The sequence below is a fragment of the Electrophorus electricus genome, chromosome 19 (genome assembly GCF_041902795.1).
Source record: "Electrophorus electricus isolate QZ-2024a chromosome 19, ASM4190279v1, whole genome shotgun sequence".
In the NCBI taxonomy this organism is placed as follows: Eukaryota; Metazoa; Chordata; class Actinopteri; order Gymnotiformes; family Gymnotidae; genus Electrophorus; species Electrophorus electricus.
The window spans coordinates 14,656,152-14,680,897 of NC_137515.1; the positions used below are offsets into that span (position 1 = coordinate 14,656,152).

The 24,746-nt window shown below is 46.2% G+C and overlaps 1 protein-coding gene across 47 annotated transcripts in view; it reads left to right on the forward strand.

Moving 5' to 3' along the window:
* The window catches only part of dlg2 (discs, large homolog 2 (Drosophila)), a 156,668-nt gene extending 131,971 nt beyond the window's left edge, over window positions 1–24,697 (forward strand). For 30 of the 47 annotated variants that reach the window (XM_081702367.1, XM_081702373.1, XM_081702355.1 and 27 more), the window contains 11 exons: window positions 370–414; window positions 9,025–9,139; window positions 13,649–13,825; window positions 14,184–14,259; window positions 16,379–16,478; window positions 19,015–19,065; window positions 19,238–19,339; window positions 20,388–20,560; window positions 20,823–20,932; window positions 21,030–21,121; window positions 21,751–24,697. In XM_081702367.1, the coding sequence (XP_081558493.1) occupies window positions 370–414; window positions 9,025–9,139; window positions 13,649–13,825; window positions 14,184–14,259; window positions 16,379–16,478; window positions 19,015–19,065; window positions 19,238–19,339; window positions 20,388–20,560; window positions 20,823–20,932; window positions 21,030–21,121; window positions 21,751–21,857 (1,148 nt within the window). In that variant the 3' untranslated portion in view covers window positions 21,858–24,697. Of the gene's footprint in view, window positions 1–369; window positions 415–6,843; window positions 7,051–9,024; window positions 9,140–13,648; window positions 13,826–14,183; window positions 14,260–16,378; window positions 16,479–16,801; window positions 16,848–19,014; window positions 19,066–19,237; window positions 19,340–20,387; window positions 20,561–20,822; window positions 20,933–21,029; window positions 21,122–21,750 lie in introns of those variants that run through there. The other 17 variants (XM_035535277.2, XM_081702366.1, XM_035535286.2 and 14 more) reach the window with 8 other exon arrangements.
* The last annotated feature ends 49 nt before the right edge of the window (window positions 24,698–24,746 follow it).

Sequence of the window (24,746 nt, forward strand, 5' to 3'; positions counted from 1 at the left end):
TCAAATCCACGTAATTGGGTCTGAATATTCACTGACTCCACAGAGGTTTGTGGGCGGCTCTAAAGGTTGATCTCACTGGCCCTAATCAGTGACCTTACTGGATTTTCCCTTCCACTGGCACTGACAGTGGTGGCAATTGTGTGTGACTGTGTGTGTGTGACTGTGTGTGTGTGTGACTGTGTGTGTGTGTGTGACTGTGTGTGTGTGTGTGACTGTGTGTGTGTGTGTGACTGTGTGTGTGTGTGTGACTGTGTGTGTGTGTGTGTGTGTGTGTGACTGTGTGTGTGTGTGTGTGTGTGTGTGTGTGTGTGTGGTGAGAGTGAGAGAGCAGAAATGTTCTGATATCTGCCCTCTTTTTTCACCCGTCAGAGCTTGCAATGTGCTCTCCACACCGGGCCCTTCCTCCAGCCACAGGTTTGTGCCATGCGATCAGCGCCAGGGCCAAGAGCAGCCTGCACCCCAAGCCCTACACACACACACACACACACACACACACACACACACACACACACACACACACGCCCTGTGCAGACCAACAGAACTGCGGTTCCAGATTCCTCTGGGCATTGTGCTCGGCCCTGCGAGAGCTCTAGATCTCCGATTGTCCGTCTCTAAAACCTGGAGTTCTAGTCCGACGCTGGCGAGATTCTGGAACGGCGGTGACAGTTGGATTCCGGCAGGTTGGGGCTGGGCACTGGGGCACGGGCCGGCTCTTGCTCGTAGGCTGCTCTGATCATGGGGCTCTCTCACAGGGAGAGGGAGAGGGACGCGACTCTGTGTTGGGCCTCGCTGCCGATCTGTGGGCACCCTTCCCCTCAGCCTCTGTCTGCTTGCGTCCCTAACCTGGCTACAGCCCCCTCCCTGCACTGACCCCGGCGCTAACAGACTGCTCTACCCAGACAGCTGCCGTACACACGGCCTGCACACACACTTCTACGCAGTGCACCCTACCTCACAGACACACGCCTCCCCAGCACACTCTAACACGCACGGGACACTGGAGCAGCTACACACACACACACACACACACACACACACACACACACACACACACACACACACATATATATATATATATATATATATATATATATATATATATATATATATGGCATGTTCATGTGTGTCAAACAGTATGCATCACAATCTCCGCAATTAACACCTACATTCACTGTTCATGCGATCCCCACTGATGTATTAAAACACCGTGTAGGTTAATGTAATACGCAGAAGATTGAAAAGGTCAAGGTTGAATCCAAGTGCCATGAGTATAAACAGCGTTATGTATTACAGACTCCCAAAAGTTTCTGGAACTGAAATCCCAAGGGACCTTATTGTGAAGAGACAGCAGCAGGGACTGACTTAGCTTACACGGACACTGCACTCGCTGTCTTCCTCCTCTTCCTCCCCCTCCTCTTCCTCACTCCTTCTTCCACCCCTCTGTTCTCAACAGTCCCTCTGCCACACACATGTATATACTACACGCATACTCGCCCAACCAAACTCAAAAACCTGCGTTACAGCGATAAAGTAACTTTATGACCAGTGACCCGCTTGGTCCCGTCTGTGTGCCATGCATGTGTGTTTGGCGTGACATGTCACAGCCTCTTGTGTTCGCAACACAAGCAGGGGTCAATTGCTTTGTCTGGGCCGGTCCTGTATAGCGTAACTCCAAAGCCAAGCTACAGCGTAGCGTTAAGTCCTTCCTTCGTCTCTCACGTGGTTCTCAGGCCGACCCCAGAGGTCAGCTCTAATGGCACGAAAGCCCTGCTCACCTGCAGGTTCCCTAATGCAGCACGCGCACTAAACCTCAGGCTGTACTGTGGGGCCAACATGCCTGAAGCATAGCCAGGAGCAGCTAATCTGTGCACTAACTTCCTCTGCCCATAGAAGAAATTGCACAGAACTGCACGGGAGGGGAGGAGGGGCCTCAATCTTCGTGCAGACCTGCGGCCGTCGTCATGGTGAACTTGGCTGGTCTTAGGACCCAGAGCAGAGACCCTTCTAGGTGCACGACTTGTGCATGAGATGGCACCATCTAAAAATCTCAAAGTAGACGAGTATGCCAGAACATTTATTCTGAGCCCTGCTGTAACAACTAGAGATTTATAAAACAGATAGAAGATATATTCCTGTTCCTGAAATTACCAAACTGAATGCCCTGTCTGTAGAAGATGGAAATGCTGGATGGTTGTTATCAGGGCTGTCTGTGGATGGAGACATCCAGCACAAATGCTTAATTCTGTAACAGTTACTTATATTTATGGCGTTTAGCGGACGCTTTTATCCAAAGCAACTTACAATTATGACTGAGTACAACTTGAGCAATTGAGGGGCTTGAACCACCAACCTTCTGATTACAAGTCAAGCAGCTTAACCACTGAGCTGCCCTCCCTTCTATGTGCTGATCGTGGAGATGCTCAGCCGTCCCACGGTGGGCTCCCTTCCTCTGCGTCCGTAATGCAGACGGAGAGCTGTGTCGACATGGCCACTCCCTCCGCCGTCCCAGATCCTCCTGAATGTGTGCCGCTGGGTTCCAGGAAACCCGGAGCTCGTTTAGGCAAGCCAGAGCTCGTTAAGGGGAGCCGGAGTTCATTTGGCTGCTGAACCTGTCAAAAATGCTGAGCTGGGCTCTGAGTGTGAGAGACAAGGAGATGCTAATCTTGCCTGCTTCTCAGCTGCTACGGGCACTCTGTTAAGATAAATAATAATAGTCAAATAATAATCATTTGTATAGAAGAAAAGGGAGTGTGTGCGCGCGTTGAACCCTCTCTGCACAGATGCAAAAAGTGAGCCAGAGAGGCACATGCTAAATCTGGAGAGAGAAAGAGGGAGAGGAATATAGACCCATTGCCTTAACAGGAGGAGTGTAGGTGACGCTCCCCACTGAGAGTGTAAGAAAGGTGGGGAGGCAGAACCGGAAGGTGAGAGACGGAGAAGTTCAGCGGCAGCGCGAGAGTGAGAAACAAATGGTTAAATTAGATAAGTGGCTGGTTTCCTCAGCTGTCTAACACCAGCAGGTCTACGGAAGACACCTGATCTGATCTTGACTCTTGTCATGCACAGCACACTTCCTGAATCCTGCTGCTGACTGATTTTAGTCCATTTTTATCTGCCTTTATATAGGAAACGCTTAAAAAAAAAAAAAAAAAAAAAAAGAAGAACAACTTTTTCTGGGGCGTCGAAATTGTGTTTTCACCAGGATACCATTTTCTGTGAAGTATATGAAGGTGTGCTAAAAGTTATTTGTGCTCGATACGCATCCAGGAGAAGGAAGGAGTAGGGGAGCTGGAGGATCGGTTCCTTGCGCGGCTCCTCGGATGCTGCCTGCAGCTGACTGAGGTTTTCGGCTTGTGCAGCGAAAAATGGAGGCATTTCCTAACGGGAGATAGTGACAGCATGGCTGTGGCTGTCATCGCGGCCGTGGCGCTCGCGCGCGCGTACACGCCTGTCGTGTAGGAGCATTTGAGGCTGCCTGAGGTGACAGGCTGACATCACCAGCATTCAGGCGCCCACCCTATCAGGCAACTGCAGCCTTCACAGCTGCACCCGCTGGAATTTCCTACCACACATATATGTGCACACACACAGGAAATTTTACTCGTATGTGAGTTTCACACAGGTTTTCCAATAACAAAGGTTTTCCAGTATTTTCTAATAAAAGTCTGCATAGTGACGTGACTGCTGAGATGAAGTGATTACCTCTTGATGGTGGCTGTCTCCACTGGCCTGTCATTTTCTTCTGACATCACCAGAAGCGGTGCTAGCTCTCATTCTCATATCACAGATTAGATTGTGTGTGTGATTGTGTATGTGTGTGTGCACATACATGTAGTTTCCAGAGGAGATGTTGAGGTAATTTGTCATGCTTATTATCCAGAGTTGAACAAATTTAGGTCGGCAACTACTTTCTCTAATATGCAGTCTCACCACGGCTGTGTTACAGTGAGAATTGTTCTGGGCTGTAGTACCACTATATGTATACTCTATGTATACATTATATATATACATTATGTATACATTATTTGGGATCTTATGTGCACTTAAAGATTGTCAGCCATGTTTTAAATGGAGCTTTTCTTCCCCTAACTGGAAGTTGATTAAGGTTGATTTGATTATAATTCTATTCGACCAATTTCTAAAGCAGATATCATTTACCACCACCAAAAGAGGCGATATATGTAATAAAACAACGCGAAACATCCAAAGAGGTAGTCCCTAAAGTTAGTTAATCAAAAAGGAATACATTTACATTTACATTTACAGCATTTAGCAGACGCTCTTATCCAGTGCGACAGTGCTTTGTCAATTATACATAGAATATATCCAAGTACAGTATAGTAGGTTAGAATTAAACATACCAATGAACTAGAATACTGTAGAATACAGTGATGAATACTGATACCTAATATGAAAAATTGTGTCATGGAATTCTAATAACTTATGCTGTTCGAGTCTGGATGTGATGGTATTTAAATAATTGACAATTTTAGTAATATGTCTATGACACTTTTATCCAAAGCAACTTACAATTATGACTGAATGTAATTTGAACAATTGAGTGTTATGGGTCTTGCTCAGGGGCCTAGTAGTGGCAACTTGGTGGGGCTTGAACTGGCAACCTTCTGATTACTAGATGAGTACCTTAACCACTGATCTGCCCTGGCTCGCTGTAAGTGCTGTATTATCGTGAAATGAAAGTATCCAGGAGCAACAACAGCATAGCCTCAAAGCAGAAGACCTTGCAAACTCTCTGAGAGGATTTACGTTGCAACTGTGGAAGCACGTAGCATATAAACATCATCTGGCCTCTGCTGCCTCACTCACTACAGAGCTCCAGCTGCCTCTGGAAGCAACAGCAGCACAAGAAGTGTGCATCCAGAACCTCATCAAATGGTTTGCTTTGACCAAGCAACTGCAAACAACCCTAAGATCACTATGCACAGTTCCAAATGTCGGCTGGAGTGGTGGAAATCGCACCAACACTGGAGTCTGGACGAGTGGAAATGGGTTTTCTGGAGTGATGATTCATGCTTTCTTTTTTCGGCATTCTGAAGGATGAACCTGGTTTTGGCAAATGCCAGGAGAATGCGGCCGAATGCAAATGCATGTGGAGGAACTCCAGTGGCCTGCACAGAGCCCTGACTTCAACCCCACTGAATACCTTTGGCATGAATTGGAATGTTGATTGCAAATCAGTGCCTGACTTCACTAATGTCTAGGAAAGCCTTCCCTGAAGAATGTCGGCTATTTTATCAAACGGGGTGAGGACTTGGGATGGGATATCCAACAAGGTCATACAGGTGTGATGATTAGGTATACATGTACTTTAGAGGGTGCTGCCTACAAATGTTAGGATATCAACCGTGATGTGGATTGAAATATGTACCACATGCTGGTATAACCTCCCACAAACGTTTTTTAATCTCGCCTACACCTAAGCTTGACAGAGGTTGAGCACTTATCACGTTTCAGGGAGATTCTGTCTGGTGTTTAACTGTCTGTCTCACATGTGAATCGTTCGAGCACCCAAGAGCAACACATAGACTTAAAGATTGGCGACTCAGAATATGGCCTTTCATCTTAAAACATATAGCAGCAATAAAGAGTCTGTCTAGTCCCAACAGCGCTCTACATCAGAACAAAGCAGCCACGAGCCTTTGTGTTTCCTCTACTAGCTGATCCCAGTACAGCCCCACACCAAGCAAGTTTCACAGGGCAGCATGTCCAGAGGATCCCAAAATAGATTCCTGAATTAGGAAAACACTATATACCGTCTTACTCTGAGACACTTTAACCTAATATGCGAGCTGATCCCAGAATAGACGTGCATTTCTGTGTACATTTAAATTGAGAATATCCATCAGTCAGCTGTGTATTTTTCATGCAAAGTTTTAACAAAGCCACAATGGCAGAAATTGCATTCCTGTACCTTTTTAAAGAGCTCACGTGTCTTATCAGTGCTTTCCACAGACCTTCTTTGAAGGAATACACAACATCTGTGGTGACCTTGAATATAAAGGTTGGGTAAATCCAGAGGTGGCTGATGGACCTGCACACTGCCATCCCAGGAGCCCCTTCTGGTTAGCTCCTGGCCCGTGGACCACACAGACCTGCCTGCTTTCCCTCTTGGTTCTCTACGCAGTGTTTACTTGTATAGAAAGAGGTTTTCGGTCCCAAGTCCAGACACTGGATGAAGACATTTCCATGCTTTTGTCTGAATTTGTTCAGCTTCTCGGGTTTGTTTGATTTCGAGTGGATCATCAAAAAAACAAACAAAAACAAACCCAACACTTTTTCATCTTGGAGATTTTCCCAGGAAACACAGTAAAGCCACTGTAGTGTCACAGCCTGGAATGGAGTGTTAGGAGAGAGGGAGCGCGAGAGGAACCATAGTGTGGCAGAACCTGTGTGTATGTATATGTATGTACACAGTGTGTACATATGTGCACAGTACCTATATGTGGGGGGGCAGCCAATCCCAAATGCTGCTGCAGACACTGAGCATCTGTCTAGGATGTGAGCCACTCACAACCTCCTCTGTCCTTTCCCTCTCCCTGCTCCTCATTCATTCGCTTTCTCTCTCTCTATTCGCCCCTCCTTTTCTTTGTCTCTCTCTCTCTCTCTCTCTCTCTCTCCCTCTCTCTCTCTCTCTCTCTCTCTCTCTCCCTCTCTCCCTCTCCCTCTCTCTCTCTCTCTCTATTCGCCCCTCCTTCTCTCTCTCTCTCTCTCTCTCTCTCTCCCTCTCTCTCTCTCTCTCTCTCTCTCTCTCTCCCTCCCTCTCTCTCTCTCTCCCTCTCTCTCTCTCTCTCTCTCTCTCCCCCAACACACCAAACTCACTCCACTCAGCGGCTCCTACCACGCTGCTCCAGCCTTTGTTCTTGGTTGTGCTCATCACCTCTCTGACTGTGAAGAAGCGTGCGTGTGTGCACGCGTGTGCACACCCATGCCAGAGTGTGTGCTGGTACCAAAGGGTGTGATTTAGAGGCTAGGCGTATCTCCAGGATCAAGGCATTGCAAAGCAGGGTGGTTGAATCTGGGATCAGAGAGGTAGGTATGTTCTCTGTGCCTAGCCCTGATTTGTGTGTGTTTGTCCATGGGGATGGGGGTGTGTGCGTGTGCGTGTGTGCGTGTGCGTGTGCGTGTGCGCGTGTGCGTGTGCGCGTGTGCGTGTGTGTGTGTGCGTGTGTGTGTGTGCATGCTGTTACTAATTCCCTCCATCCTGTGGGAGGCAGGAGCACTGAATGACTGTAGCATGCCAGATTCCCCCCTGCACTGGTTTGGGCTCTAGTTTGTGATTAGGTCACTGCTGTGTGTTGGGTGTGAGATCTATTTTTAGAATGATTCATATGGTGAAATCACTGAATGGTGAGTTATGTAATATATTACAGTGCTTGCAGTTTGTATAAAACTAGCTTGTTACAAATTCAACCTGTAATTTTTGTATGGAATCCAAAAAATATCTCCCTTCACACATTTATTTTAAGTAAGTAAGTCTTCTTTTGAAGTCCTTCACTCTACTGAGCATGTCTGGCTTCATCTTACATTCTCTGCTTCATCTCTCTCTCTCTCTCTCTCTTGTTTTTTCTCTTCTGTTTTCTCTTTCCTGTGCATGGTAACACAGATGGGTCTTATTTAGCAGAGGATTATTAATATTTTTTATTTTATTTTATTTTTTGTTCTTCGGATCCAAACTGCTGGCTACAGCACAGGACGTGAACTGGACAGAATGTTGTACAGAACGCAACACTACCGCGTGCATGAGAGACAGAGAAAGAAAGTGAAAGACTCCGCACAAGCATGCGTGTGTGTCGGAGGGAGGGATGTGGGGGCGTGTGCCGCCGTCAGCATAGGGGCGAGTGGACGAGCGTTCAGGTGTTTTGCCGTACACTCTTGTGCGTGAAGGAAGTGCACCATCTGTGCAGTCCGTCCTCCCAGGAGACCGGTGCAGAGAGTGCATGTTGACCTACTCCAACACCGCATGATGGTTCTGCGCAGCTTCGCCTTCGTCCGAAATGGTTTCGCTCTCTAACTCCAGCGTCTTTCATCCTCTCAAGGAGACATGCCATCACGCTAACGTCCATTTGAAGACGTGCTGTCTCTCTCCTCCTCAGAAGAATCAGCTTTGTTCTTCAGTTTGTGATGCCCTGGTATTGGGGCTGTGTTTCTGAGGAGCCGGGTTTAAGATGTAGCATATGTGTGCAGTGCGTGTGCGGCGAGGGGGCGGCAGCCTGCTTGTTGTGGGCGTGCCTCTCTCTGCTCAGCTAGGACCAGCTGTGGGCAGTCAGCCAGTTGGCTATGACCTCCAGAGTGCTCTGCGCTACAGACGCAGTGCCCTTGCCAAGAGCCGAAGGGCAGCACTATGGAGAACCGGGAGACTGGCAGCCACTAAACGGCCACTGCCGCCCTGGCCTTCGATTGACTCGGGCCAAGCTGCCGGGCTAGAGACACACTGGCCTATAAAAAACAACCTATTGGGGTTCCTATTGGGAAAACGACCAGGGCTGGCGATTGCATGATGGGCGGTTTGGTAGGTGAGGATCAGAACAGCCGGGACTCGTCGTGGTGAGTAGGCCTGGCTGATGGGCGGAGCTGACTCACTACCAGAGGTTAGTAAGGTGGGTGCACTCTTGCTGCAGCACAGTACAGCACTACCACCTTAAGGCCTGCCCCAGGACTGACCATTATCTATCCTCTCCCTCCCTCCCTCCCTCCCTCTCTCTCTCTTTCCCTTCAAGAGAGGGTGAGAATAGATAAGGGTCAGGCTGTGCTGGTATGGTTGACCTTGCAGGAGCTGCACCTCTCTCTGCTCTGCCTTGCTAGGGCTGTGCGTATCGATGTCCTGTATCGATCCTCCCTGGAGCTCTGTAATACTGCACCTCAAAAGACACACAGCCATTACCCAACAGGATCAATGTCTCTTTTCTTCGCCTGGAGTGTAATACGTGAGGTAATAAGGGCACGAGGCGTATAGCCATTAGTGCGTTGACGCTATCGTGTTTGTTTGTCTGTTTGTGTTTACAGAGTACGGGCGCTTTGAGGCCAAAATACATGACCTGAGAGAGCAGATGATGAATCACAGCATGAGCTCCGGCTCCGGATCCCTCCGCACCAACCAGAAACGCTCTCTCTACGTCAGGCACGTGCACACACACACACACACACACACACACACACACACACACACACACACACACACACACACACACACACACACAGTCATACTCCATCCTGCAGCACACTCATTAACATTCATTGATGCATATGTCACTGTAGGTAAAGCAGGTAACGGTTATGTGCTTTATGCATCACTCTCTCTCATAACATTCAGAGAGTGCTGTCAACGTACTTGCACATCACTCACATAAAGTCACACCAGTCACCATGGTGCTTGCTGTCTCTGTACCCTTGAACACACAGGCATTGAACTGAACATTTTAACCCACCCAGGAGATTTTGCTATGTAGTTTTCCAAGAATGCATTTTGCAGAGACTGCAATAACTAAAGAAACAGGGCTCTGCTGGAGTGATGAATAGCTCTGTCCGTAGGTATGCATTCACCCCCACACGCACAAGGTTGCATCTCTCTCTCTTTTTTAAAACCCCTGTACCATTCTGCGCTAATACTGGACTAGCCCTGTAGATGTAAGATAAATGTCCAGCAGTGTAGCGCCCTGCTGACGTATAGGTGCAGAGAGGAATGGGGGAGAGAGCTGAGCTTGATAGAAACAGGCCCCACAGGGATTCATTTCCACAACAGAGCAGACCAGGTATTTCTGATGAGCTGAGCATAGATCAACTTACAACAGCGAACAAGACATTTAGTCTCTCTTCTCGGGACACTTTGCAGGGTCAGAGTCCCGCATTGAATGGATTCCACAGTTCCACATCACAGCACCAATGTTGAATTTCTTGGGCCGTTATGATTAGTACCTCGTGGCTGATACTGATATTAATAACTAATAATTTTACTGGTATGCATTTTATGCATTTTTTGTTATGCTCAAGTTCAAACTATATGAATTTCAATGAGTAGCTAACAGTTGCATTGTTTCAGACATGGTAAACTGTAACAAAGGGTCATTAATTCATTATATCAGCACAATTATTGTAAATATATATGTTGCAGTTAACACAAAGGGAAACAAATTGTTTCTTTACATTTTTTCTAACCTTTCTGTTAAGTGCTTTTTTTTTGCCTGGTGCAGGTATAAGAAAGTCTATGGCTGAAAAGCCTCCAGTTATCACATCTGATTTGAAAATGATTCCAAATAACAGTTGTACTTATCAAATAAATAAATAAAAATAGCCCTCTCTGATTATTAGCATCTTTCTGCATCTTCAAATGAGGCCCAAGTTAAACAGAAGACAATCTGTTCAATAGATGAAAATTATGTACAATTATAGGCCAAAATTTCAATGTCGGACCGATGACAGTAAATTAAAAATTGTCCTTACGGGTAAATGATATATCGCCACTTAAGGTGGAAACATTTTGGGTTATTTTGAGGACACTGCAGTACACACATGTGTACACATTTTGTTCCCACTCTGAAAAACAGGAGTCTTTGACTATAAAAGACCTCAAATATTTTTCTTAGTCATCTCCTGCAACAGCTGAAGATTCCAATTTAAAAACCCACTGCATCCATGATAGCCACAAATGATGCATTTTTGGAGACCCACCCAGACACATTGCTCTTTGTGTATGTGTGTGTGTGCTCGCAAACATGTGCACATGCTTCAGTGGCTAATTCATTCTGCATATCATTTTAAACAAACATGGTGCAGCGTCTGCCTCAGTGTTTCCATGTTGCCATAGCAACACCGCTGAATTTCCCCCCCCTCCCCAGCTCAGCTACTGTGAACTGAGCGGAGCAGTTCCAGCCAGTACCGCAGTCGAGCGTAGGTTTCCAGCTGCTCTCAGCGGGGGCGGACCTTCTCCCACTCCACCTCCCACCCCCACCCGCACCCCGAGCAGCTGCTCCGGGGGGGGCCCGAGGTGCTGCCTTATGTTCATGCTGCCGAGAGGCGGCGGGAGGATTGCTAAGATAGGAATGATAAATAATGAGCTTTGTGAAAAAGTCCTGGGAAACTGCTGTTGGTCGAAATAGCAAACAGACGCATTGAACCATGGGGTTTACAGTGCCATCTGTATAACACATACACAGGCTGGCTTAGAGACTGCTGCAGCCGCCCTGAACACACAGTAATACACACAGACACACGCACGCTGCAGCTTCTCTCTGACACCTTTGGGTGTATAATAGAGGCCGAAAACAAAAGTGCACTGACAGCATGTGAGACAGCACTCAAGGTCTGCTTAGGGTCATCGGAAGCTCAGCAACTGTTCAGGATGTCTTTCTCTTCAGCTGACATCTATACTCCGCACACACACACACACACACACAGAAACAAACGCAGCGCTTCTGCTCTTTCACGTCATGGCGTACACAAACACACGTGATCAATAAGTCATATCAGAGATTTACTGCTTTCATTCAGCTAAAGGCCTTTCACTTTTCAACCTGTGTAAACTGTGCAGTCCCAAGCGGCAGTCAGAGGCGTGAGTAAAGGAAGTGTCTCAGTTGTAAACCTGTGGTACTGGAGGCTGGAACATTTTAACCACTCTGTCAGCAAAATGGGGCTTCATGCGCTTTTACCCAGATACTTGCTGGTAGTTTGTTTTAGATTTATACTAAAATAAACTACTTTAGCTCATTTATGTACTTTTGTGTGTGTGTGTGTGTGTGTGTGTTGCTGATGCTGTTTATTCTTAAAAATATAAAGAAACTACTATTTAGACAATAGAGTTTATTTGATAAAAGGACAATGTAAACTATGTTTAAAGAATAATTCTTTACAACTAAATTATTTTGCTATTTTATAGACAGGTGAACTGTATATTTAATTGTGTATAGTTGATGGTGTGTGTGTGTATGTACAATATATTCACCTCAATACCACTATAGTTCTGTAGCTTATTTTTCTATTTTGTGGTTTCTAGCTCTTGTACTGTCTTACAGTTAGACTGCAGCACCTTCACTATAATGAGGTGAGCATCTGGCAACCCGCGAACAAACAGCTTCATCCTTATGGGCTGAGGGTCTGTCAACACTCAGGAACAGATTCTCTGGAAGTCTGGCTATTATTCACATGTCCTATAGGCACTTCACGGTTGCCATGCCAACGTTCTTGTCTTCGTTAGGCGACAAGGGTGAGCATGCCTCCTTGGCGTGCGGCCGTGGGGGGGCGCGGGCAGGGCGAGTGTGATTAAGTCAGTAGGTACAGTGCTGCCTTCTGATATGGCCAGGTGTGACGTTGCTGCAGGCTCTTAATGATGACACAGCTTTAGCAGATGTTGACCCTTCCAGGCCGTAGAGACCCTGATTTTAAAAGCACTGACTGATACCATCCAGCTGTGTATTAGGACAGTGCTTCAGAAACTTTCTGCGAGACCGTAGTGAAAGTGCAGTTTCCAACTATAAGCCACATATGCAGCTTTGAACTGCCGTGGCGATTATAGGTCTATAAATAGAGACGCACTCTCTTACTCTAGTGGCTGTTGTATTGATATTCATTGGCGTTATGCTGTTAGGCAGCTAATGATCATACAAAATGTCACAGGAAGTGCAGTGGCAAGGGAAGCTAATCTCCAGTGCAGCAGACATTACCACAGAATATGGATTTTTATGTGCTTTATTGTGTACAATGTTCTTCAGTGAGACGAGATTCATGATTTTGCCTCATTTGATTAAAGAAAAAAACAACTTAAGGGAAAGTTGCCCTCGTGGCAGTAAGCAGTACCAGAATCTCATGTTCAGGGTGTTCAGCACAGATCAGACTTAACAGGGTCAGTGCCATGTTTGTATTTATCTCTTACCTTCTATGTTTGCTAAACAAGCAGTTGCCAAAGGTTGCCCGAATGAATGATCACCTATTTTCGGTTTGAAGAGTGTGTGTTTTGTATCTGTGTAATTAGGTGGGTGCATCTGGATGTCATGCTTCACTCGTGGGCCAGAGCTTTGCTGTGATTACAGAGAAAGGCGGAGGGCGAGCAGTGTTGTATTTGTAGTTTTTAATCTCTGAGTAACGGGGTGTTGGTTGAAGGCAGAGTGGAGAGCCTGACCACTGACTTCTCGCTCTTAGCTTCCACTGGATTGCCTAGTGAGTTAAAGTAACACCACTCTAACTGAACTGAGCAAACATAGCTTCTTTATAACAACAACAAAAATCCTTTGATGAGAAACAGCAAAGATGAAAATGGGGTTAACTAAGTTGATGGGCACCAAGTTCCCTGCTTTCTGTGTTCATGTAGGAGTTTGTGTGTGTGCGTGTCGCATATGCACTGTACATTGCTTAATGATTCTCCTCAGATGTGAGTGGTTTCGCTTATGTGAAGAATAATTTTTCACTGTTGGGAGGAATCGTTTACCTCACATGCCAGTGTTTTGCTCACGCACAAATTTTGGTATTGATTTGGCTTCGTATCATGTGCTCTCTTGGAAGGTATCATCAAAAGTGCCATTACGCCTAATTTGGGTTGTCATAGTAACAGACTGCTGCAGACAAGGAAGATAGAACTGACTGTGAGTGTGTGTGTGTGTGTGTGTGTGCGTGCGTGCGTGCGTGTGCGGTATCTCCACAGGGCCCTCTTTGACTATGAGCGGGCGAAAGACAGTGGCTTACCCAGTCAGGGACTCAGTTTCCGATATGGAGACATCCTGCATGTCATCAACGCGTCGGATGATGAGTGGTGGCAGGCACGGAGAGTCACTCCGGATGGGGACAGTGAAGAGATGGGTGTCATCCCCAGCAAGAGGAGGTGCCGTTGCAGTCTTATGAGCAACACCTGGCACAGCTGGGACCCAAACCCTGAATCCCAGGCTGCTTGCCCTGTTTGCCTGTTGTCTTTTACCACATGCAGCACTAGGGATATGTATGCCTATTCCACTGGCAGTGTTTGACAAGCATCAACAGATGTCTAGACTGCCCAGATGGCCTTCCCCTGTGTGATATGTAAAATATATATATATATATAAAATATTTAGTTAGCCCGTGTAGTTTGAAGAATGGCACAGCCTTTCTGTGACTCTCTTTCTCATTCTCCCATTCTCTCTCTCCCTCTTTTTTTTTTTTTTTTTGCTGTTCTTTCTCATTCTCTCTCTCCCACTGTCTGGCAGGGTGGAGAGGAAAGAGCGAGCTCGCCTAAAGACAGTCAAGTTCAACGCGAAGCCCGGCAGCATCGACTCTAAAGGGGTGAGTCCTGAGTCCCAGCACTTCTCTGGTAATGTCCTGCTATTCTTTAGGCAAAGGGAGACTCCTCAGTGCCAATTACCCACAGCAGATGGGCTCTACAGGCTGAACGCGGCGGACGCGGTGCTGTTAGCCAGCCTCCCTCCAGCTGCACCCCAGTTTAACGCGTCACTTTGTGTTCCGCATTTTCCGCTCTGTACGGTCTGTCTGCTTCAGGATCAGTTCTTCTCTGCCATCTTACATTAACCGTTCAACACTGAGCTGGACTGACTGCTGGGAAGTCGCTCTTATAATCGCACATACTGCGCGCGCATCTGTCTTCCGCAGACCTGCTGGTGTTAGACAGCTGAGGAAACCAGCCACTTATCTAATTTAACCATTTGTTTCTCACTCTCGCGCTGCCGCTGAACTTCTCCGTCTCTCACCTTCCGGTTCTGCCTCCCCACCTTTCTTACACTCTCAGTGCGGAGCGTCACCTACACTCCTCCTGTTAAGGCAATGGGTCTATATTCCTCTCCCTCTTTCTCTCTCCAGATTTAGCATGTGCCTCTCTGGCTCACTTTTTGCATCTGTGCAGAGAGGGTTCAATGCGCGCACACACTCCCTTTTCTTCTATACAAATGATTATTATTTGACTATTATTATTTATCTTAACAGAGTGCCTGTAGCAGCTGAGAAGCAGGCAAGATTAGCATCTCCTTGTCTCTCACACTCAGAGCCCAGCTCAGCACACACATACTCGCCCTCTGCCCATGGGAGCCCAATAGCACAGTTGCACACATCACACAGAATTTGGTTGTGTCACCCAAAACCGAGTTCACCTAGCACTGCCTCTCTATATCAGGGCTGCAGTGCCTTTCGCGTGCAGCAAACACCGTCAGCCAAAATTTTGACAGCGCCCATGTTGTGTTTCAAAAGTATCCATAGCAACAGCTGTGCCCGGCTGCACAGTCTGCCTCTGTCTCGCTGCGGCGTTAGCCATGCTGGTGTGGGCGGGGTTTGTAGCATTGGCACTGAGGAATCGAGTCAGGATTCTCACGGCTTCACAAGCCAGCTGGCAAGAGGTGCATGTCATTTATTACAAATTGCAGGATTTCGGTGTTTAAGTTTGATTTCCTCCCTATGAAATGTGTGTAATCTTAGATTAAAGAGTGTTGTTACTCGAAAGGCTCTGAACATGATGAGCATGTGGGATTACTGGCATCGGGTTTAGACTATTCCGGGTATTCCAGCTTCAGTCACATAGACCTAAGAAGGATGAAGTGTAGGACTAAGTGTAATGTTTGTTTGGTCTTTTTTGACACATGTAAACAGGTGTGATGGTACACACGGCCTTCAGCTCAGATCAGGTTACAAAGGCTTTCTTGGCCACATGTAGACTGATGTATGGAGCAGCTCCACACACAGAGCACTAACACCTGCACAGGCTTCAGAACCCACGCCTCATCCCAGTGTTCTGCTAGCCAGTCCTGTTCAGCAGGAGCTCATTTTTATGCAGCGTGCAGACGGGGGGGGGGGTGGTTCTGACGTCACTATTGGAACACACACTGCACTTGTGCTACGGCCCATCCCAGCTGTGCGGTTTATTTTGCTGTCACTGAGTCTGCCGCTGTGCTGAGCCCCAGGTACACCCCACAGCTCCCTGCATGCCTGATGTGTTGGTCCCAGTCGTTATCCAGTGCTGTCTGTCTGGCCCAGCATGGTTCTAGCCCCCCGCCCAACCCCGTCTCCCCGCTGTGCATGGCTGCAAACCTAGCGTCTGTTCAGTTCGTTCGGCATCTGAACGTGTTGCCGGTTGGTGTTTTTTGTTTCTGTTTGTTTGAGTCGTCTAAGGAAGTCGCCCTGGGAGGGGGCGGTGGTCGTGGGCGGGGAGGACAAATCGGGTGGCAGTGGCCTCGGCCGAAAGACGCCCGGCCACCCACTCGAAACGCGCGGAAAGTCCCGCGCCTGCGGCTTTAGCGCTGGCTAGCAGACGCTTGCGGCGCGGGACACCGCTGCCATCGTGCATCCACGCCCACACCGCCACGCCCCCACCCGGCGCAGCAGCGCTGTTTTTTTGTCAGCATGAGTGTGACAGCACCTCGCGCCCCCTGTCTGCCCCCATGCTCTCTCTCCCACACAGTCAATCAGTGACAAACGTAGAAAGAACTTCATCTTTTCACGAAAGTTCCCTTTCTACAAGAGCAAGGAACCGGACGAGCAAGACGGCAGCGACTCGGAGCGTAAGTAGCCGCGCACCCACCTGCACGTGCGCACACGTTGAGGCACACAGGTGAAAACACACACACACACACACACACACACACACACACATTTGGTAGGGTGGAAGGTCTGGCAGTGTGTAGGGAGCTCCAGGGATGCCAGGGTGTATTCTGTTCTACAGCCTCCCTCTAATTTGGCTACTACGGCTATTCTTCTCCTTCTTTTTCTCTCTCTCTCTCTCTCTCTCTCTCCCTCTCCCTCTCTGTCCTCTCTGGCTTGCCTATCCCTGTTCTTTCTCTCTGATCCCCCCCAATCCCTTTCTGTGGATGGCTGTCTCGTGTAGGACGTCTCTGGAATAGGGGACGACGGGTATGGGACAAAGACGATGAGTAAGTCTCTGCAGGAATGGTTCCGCTTCTGACACCTCCCCCTCCCCCAAAAACATGATAGAATTATTATTATCATTTTTATCACTATTATGCTTAATATTTAAGTTCATGTTTGCGTTCGGCTGTCTCTTTCTGTTGCGTCAGTAACATCTGCAGGTTTGCAGGGACGGCGGACATGCAGGTGTAGTGTCCTGTAGTCCTGCACTCCTGCATATGCATTTAGCCCATGTGGGTTTTGGCTGCCACTGCATGACAATAAACGATCACCCTCTGTGTTTTAGCATACTAGACATGAGCCTTTCCAGCATAAACGTGTTCTCTGAGCACTCTGTCCCTGGAGACACTTAATGCTATTACATTCGATCTGTCACTTACCCTTATCTAATCTTATGTTCTTATGCTCAGCCCTTTTTAACACACGCCCCTTTCAGTTACGTCCTGTCATGGTAGGACAGTCACCGTGTGTTCTCTTCTAAATGGACATTGTCCTGGCCTTTGGCGGAGAGATGCTCTGGGGCCACCCATTTTCCCCTCTGCCTGCTCTGTGGGCCTCCCACCAATAGCAGCAGAGCAGTACATGCGTCATTTGCAGGCCGTGCAGCAGGGGCCCACAGACATTAGGACATCAAAACCCTTTGCAGTCATATGAGCGGGTGGCTTCGGGTCTCGCCGCAAATAGACCTTTACGAAATCCCATTGTTTTGCAGGATGTGTTATTGCACTCTTAACTGTCAGTGATGTCTGTGAGCCAGAAATGCAGTGACCTTGAAAGCTTTTGACGTTGGCGCTCAAAATGCACCTGACCGAAAGCCCTTTTGTCAGGTGCGGAATTAGAAAGGGAGAGCAGACTCCAAGCCAGGATGAGCAGCTCCGAGCCAGGACGAGCAGCTCCGAGCCAGGACGAGCAGCTCCGAGCTCTCTGGGAGCTGGCTGTCGCATTCCATCAGAACTCTGAGGTCAATCACCCTGGAGCCATAAGACAGACAGTGGGGATGGCAGACAGACAGACTCTCTTCTAGAGCCCAGTTCCTATGTCATGCTTCGCATTCTGCTACTCTAGTCAAACCTGATTCAATCACAAAAAGTATGATTTTGCACAACACCACGCTAGACACACGCAAGGCGCTGACATCATTGTCATAGAAATGGCTTCTTTAGCAACTTTTTTGTTTCATTTCCCAGTGAGTGGGAGCTAGAGGACTAGGCAGATTCTGTTTGATTTTCTCTGTAAACTGGTGGTTACATTGTGAAATTTGCATTGCTGTAAACCACCTTTCCTCTGTAAGTGGAAGGAAGTTCCTGGATATGGGCTCCAAAAAGAGGTGCCTCATGGCAGGATGTGGTCAAACATGTTGACAGGTTATTATATACATAGTTAGAGTCAAATTTATTTATAAAGCGCTTGTTACCATAGCCGTTTTACACGAGTCCGAGTCCAAGCCCCCAGTGAGCAGGCCAAGGGCAACAGTGCCAAGGAAGAACTCCCTAGAACACGAGGAAGAAACCTGGAGAGGAGCCAAGACTCAAGGGGGGGGGGCTCTTCTGGCATCTTCTGGCCGACAACGGTCACTACATCACATCAAGACGTAGCCAAACTAATTGACAGTCACCCTGATCAAAATGATGAAAGAATAAAAGATTTTACCCCAGGCTGATATTTGTTGACCCAGTAGTCGGTTGGGTGTCCCACCAATCCCACCATGCCAGTTTCTAGAACTCCTCACTCTTCGCTAACCTGACGCAAAAGAAATCTGCATCTAAAACAAATTGGATTAGCGCCATCGCTGTGTACACCCTTCAGCTTCATCGCTAGCTATCTGACACGTGTGTTATATTCATTTATATTACACCAAAGCTTTGTGTTCTCCTTTATCTAATTGGTACAGTGGTTGCTAACCTAATTGTGATTTCTGCTTTCCTGCCAAGTCTTCTTGCTTTTTAACACATAATGATGTTACATGTTCAGTAACCTATTTATACATCTGCTGAAGACTCTCATCACAGAAAAAGGCCCTTGACAAAGGGCCCGGAAGACATAGCTGCTTTTTCAAACATCTCAAACATCTCACACAATGTATACATGTCACATAAACTCTCGCACACACTCGCAGAGCTTGATCCTTGCCGTATGGTTCAGTTTGTGCTCCCTCTCTATCTCTCTTCTCAGGGAGCCAAGAGGACCTGATCCTCTCCTATGAGCCTGTGGTTCGGCAAGAGAGTAAGTACTATCCCCTGCTCCGCGCCAACGCAAGACGCGTGAAACTTTGCTGGGGGGGGGGTTGGTGAGTTGCACTGTGAGCTTTGCGGTGAGAAGCGACTTGTCGTCTGGGGCCGTACAGACGGCGGTAGCCACTCAGGACAGTTGTGCTCTTCTTTTGCGGTGCGAGCAGTTACCTACGCCCGCCCTGCCATCATCCTGGGACCCATGAAGGACAGGATCAACGATGACCTCATCTCCGAATTCCCAGACAAGTTTGGCTCATGTGTGCCACGTAAGTGCACCGAGCCAACCCCACAGCTGCCGGACGCGCACACACTCGAAAGCACGCGCGCGCGCACACACAAACGGCACGGAGACAACTTTCCTACCATATAAGGTCTTAGAAACAGGTGTTAAATGTAACTGGTGCTCACGCAGGCCGATGTCAGGGATGGTATGAGTCAAGCCCGGGTGAGTGGCAGAGTGTTTCCTTTCCTCAGCTAGCCTTTCTGGTAAGAGTTCACTCCCGCCATGCTGCTGCTGCAGCTTTCATTTTGGCCTCAACATGTTGAAACTGTATATGAATGACAGCAGTGGTGGAGAAACACCACCACCTGTTAGCCACACACAGACCCCGGGCCATGCGTTATTCATCCATCTGGTGAGGCTCCGTTTGACTCACTGTCATCATTTTTATGGTTGTTTATGGTTGAGATTGTGTGTGTGTGTGTGTGTGTGTGTGTGTGTGTGTGTGTGTGTGTGTGTGTGTGTGTGTGTGTGTGTTTTATCCTTTGAATGTGTTTGTGTTAACTTGATCATTGTTCATTTTTGAAATCTTTTAAGAAGCGGATAACAGTTCAGGGCAAAGGTGTAAGTGGGAACAGTAGTCATCAATAAACAGGAAGTTTACTGGTGCTTGTATAACAGTAGAAGTCACATCTCTTCTTGTGAAGATAGAGATCTATGCACTACATATATAACTATGTATGAGAGAAACCACAAACTTGTCAGTAGCCAAAAGAAATGGGGGGGGGGGGGAGTCATATGCTCACAACTTCACTCCACAGCATAAAATAACAGCACATATCTTAACACCACAGCATAAGATAACCTACTGCGTTGGCTGAAATTGCACCCTGACTTTGTGTCAAATTAATGGATCTAGATTTCATTAAAAGTTCAGTCAAACTGATTTTCAAAATTGTAGTGAAGCATACAAGGTTTCCAGAGAAAAAGGAAGTTTAACACAGAGGCCCTATATATATATATATATATATATATATATTCAAATTACCATCTTAATTTAATTCAAATAAATCCGCCTTTGTCGTTCAATCCAGACACCACAAGAGCGAGGCGGGATTACGAGGTGGACGGGCGAGATTATCACTTCGTCACCTCCCGTGAGCAGATGGAGAAGGACATCCAAGAGCACAAGTTCATCGAGGCCGGCCAGTACAACGACAACCTGTATGGGACCAGTGTCCAGTCAGTCAGATACGTGGCTGAGAGGGTCAGTAGAACAGTTACAGTGACCAATCCTAGACCAAGCGAAGGTAGAATCCAGTTCAAATATATTTGGTCCCACTTACTGTGTGTCAGATATTTTTTTTCGAAAAAGGCTCTTGGGTTTGAGTTTGAGATCTGGACTCAAACTTGGACTGAATTCAGCTGGATGTGGGACTTGATTCTACCTGCATTCTACTGATTCTATTTGCTTAGTCTGAGATGTTCTCTACTGTGACTGCAGAACGGTTTTCATTTTGCTTTTGCAGGGAAAGCACTGCATACTGGACGTATCTGGAAATGCTATCAAACGATTACAAGTAGCACAACTATACCCTATTGCCATCTTTATAAAGCCTAAATCCACCGAGTCTTTAATGTAAGCACACAGTTTTTAAGCATAAATAGGTTGGTGGGAAATCTAGAGCTTTCTGTGGCTGTTGTGCACTGAGCTGGCAACACTGCTACATTTGCAGGGAGATGAACAAGAGGCTGACAGAAGAGCAGGCCAAGAAGACGTACGACCGCGCCATGAAGCTGGAGCAGGAGTTCGGCGAGTACTTCACAGGTAGCTGCGAGCAGTTCAGCTAGCATGGAAGAGGAGTGCAGCATCCCCTGCCTGCATTTCCCAGCAGCTGGAGAACACCTCATTTACATACATTATTAGTGCTATTAGCATACGCCTGACCACAGGAGCCAATCACGGTCGTCGTATCGACCCCCCCCCCACCCGCTGTGACTGACAGCAGAGCCAGCCAGCCACCTCACAGCTGCAGGCTAATGAATAATGCATGGATGCAAATGAGGTTACTATAGGGCCATCTAAAGCCATGATTAATGAGCAAGCAGACAGAGCTGAACAGAGAAACCAGACACTGACGTTGCACTGTTTTTCTCAATGAAGGACAATATATTTTTAATAGGATTCACATGAAGACTCAGTGATGGGTCTGTTAATCTCTAAGGTGAAAGGCGTTACAGGTTAGATAGGACAAAAAATATATATGGCTCTCGCTTTTTTAATAAAACAGTCTGATGGGCCAGTAAGTGAATATTATAAAGGCCATTGTAAGGGTTTGTTATCTCTAGCAGAATGAGCTTTATAAAAGCCTGTGGAATAATGTGCATATGAGCCATTTAATAAAAACTTTGTTTTTCTTCCTCTCTTCTCTTTCTTTCTCTTTTGTTCCCCCCCAGCTCTTGTGCAGGCAGAGACGTTGGAGGACATTTATACTCAGTGTAAGATGGTGATAGAGGAGCAGTCTGGCCCTTATATCTGGATTCCCTCCAAAGAGAAGCTATAAGGAACACATTCCCCTTCCAGGGACATTGGACTGCAAAAAAACATAGGCATAATTTGTAACATATGATAAATTATTATGGTAATGTTTATTGTTGATAATTATAGTGAATATTATTTTGTTTGTTATGTTGGATTTTTTTTCCACTTTCACTATGAATGTTCCTGAATGTACTCCACAAAGTGTTGGAAAACATTTTCTGGGCCTGGAAAAAAAACAAAACACAAAAACGGACCATTGTAAACAAATTGCTTAGTACTTTGAGTTAAGAGAAGTCACTTGACGCACTGGAAACGAACGTCGGCCCCTTTGCCGGCGTTCGTCTCGGCCGTGATGTGAAAGGGAAGGACAGGCGCTCGCAGGTCACGGCATCGTGCGACGGCCAAGCTTCTGGCGCCCGGCCCCCGGAGGAGCTGATGGCCACGTGGCCTGCCTCGCTGGCGTCGGCCCTGGAGCTGGCTCTCTCCGCTTGCTCCGTCTCTCTGCAGCTCTCCTCGTCTCGTCCACTCTGGGATCTATGCACTCCCCTGGCCCCTCGACGCACGCTGGTTCTCTCCCCTTAGGCATATGTTTTTGTATTTCTTTTTGCCACCAGAACCCACTTTGTCTGAATGATTCCTTAAAGATTTCTAGTTTTAAATTGTATATGTAGCTATGTTTCTAAATTAAACTTTGAGAAAAAGTCAAAAGATGCTTTAATTAGTGTAAACTGTAAAAGGGATACAACTAAGTATAGGAAATTTGACATTATATTTTGCTATTTATATTGATAGAGGGCACAACAGAACAGAAATATTTATAAAGATAATGTATAACTTTGTTTTTAAAAAAAAAAAGACTACTTTTGAACAAAAGCTTTTACTGGTGTGATATAGTGTTGTAGTAGACATAGTTTTGGTGGGGGTGTTTATCCTGTGACACCTGGTCTTCACTGAGAAGGCGTGGCTGTGCATGCGTGCGTGGAAATGCAGGATGGTGACCAATACAGGTTTCTCCCTTCCAAAATCCATTTCAGAAAAACTCATGTTGACTCAACTTCACTGAAGTTCGTTTTTACCCAAATCCAAACAGGTGGCAAAATGTTGACATTTGTGTGTAACTAAAGTGTGTGTAACATGTGTGTGTAACTAAAGGTCTTGGTAGATGGCACAGATAATTAACGCGCACACGTACACCCCTCTTATTCTCAGACTTGGAGCCCTTGCCTGAATTAGTGTAACGCTTTCGCAAACTTTAAACCACAAGGCAACAACTGAGCCGCAGATGTTGACATCCGGAAGTAAAGATGTGTGGCTGCAGGGGTGCTGATGTATTGGTCACCACTTGCCTTAAAGAGGAAATTTTTTTTTTGACCAGGAAGTTTTTTTTTTTATTGTTTATGTGTGGGGGGTTTTTTTGTTGTTGTTTTTAATGTTGCACTAACTGACCACATCTTTGTTCATTTCATTATTATTCAAATGGTTGACTGCTAGTGTTGAGAGAGAATATGCAGTTATGGTTAATATAATTAGTTTCTTTCTGATAATGCTGATAACCACTATCATGGTGTACTTAACCAGTAGGTAACAATTTGGAAAAGCTAAATGCTAGGACCATTTTCCTTCAAGATAGATTTAAGATAAAATAAGATTTCTGTTGTGCTTGTTATCTGTAGCATGTAATTCCTCCTATCATCATTGCACACATTTTTAGGGTCTGAATACTTTCCTGTTAAGACTCTTAGAGTGACATTTGAAGGGGAAAAGCTATTCACCAGGAGCCGGTTCACTCCATCGAGTGTAATACATTCAAAGTTCTAATTTGTGTGACTGATCTAAATTTCTGCTCATTGAACAAAGTACAAGTAGCTCTACCGTGACAAACAGCCCATTATTAGTTCAGTGCAAGCAGGCCTTGCAGTGTGATGTTTCACATTACTGCATCGCCTTCTTTCAACGCATGAAATCAAATTTGTGTATATTGTTCAGTTAATTTGATTATGTTGCACAGAGCACTGAGTGCATGTGCTGTGGTTTGACAGGAAACATCATCACCTTACAAGCTGAACTGGAGAGAGGCTCTCTGAAGCCTCACGGTGCTCCCCAGAGCCTGTAGTCCCTTTTAAAATAATCAGTGCAGTAAAAACTAAACTGAAGCTGAATAGTTTCTCAGGGTTGACACATAGGGTGTAATAACAGATCAAACCAAACCCCTTGTCAGAGGGCAACAGTTTAAAATTAAGTTAAAATTGAAAATAAAAGGTATTTTATTTTTTAAAAAAAGAATTACTTATTTTATGTTGCCCTGTACACTTTTTCATTTTCATCTTCCTTAGCACACAAAGGTATTGTATAAATAAAATACAATTTTTTATTTTCCCTGATCCTACTTAATGTGCAATCTTGTAAATAAGGTTCTATTGGCACTTTAGTCTGTCAGACAGGAAACAAGCCTGAACACCACCACTATACCCCCATCACCAACCACCTTCTCCCGGGCCCACAGATAGCAACTTTTAGAAACACTTGATGCTTCCCTTTCATCCAGACTGTACATATTGTTTGTGTTGTTTCATTCCATAGTTGTAAACATTTAAAGTACATTTAACACCAGTGAGACTGTACAGTTATCACTGATGTCTGTTCTTAAATGAATAATTGAGTTATTTTTTATTTTTATTTTCAAAAGGGAAAAAAAAGTAAAAAAAAAAAAGAAGTGTCATTTGCACCATGTTGACGTATGTACTCCTGATTGCTTTGAAGACTCACAATAAAACTTTGCTTTAGGCATTATATGAAGGCACTCCCCTAAGCCTCCATTTCCACTAATGTAAATTAAAGCTTTCGTGAGACTTTTCCACACAACCTGTCTGTGTCCTTTGTATCATCAGTGGGTTTGGCATCTTCCTGCACT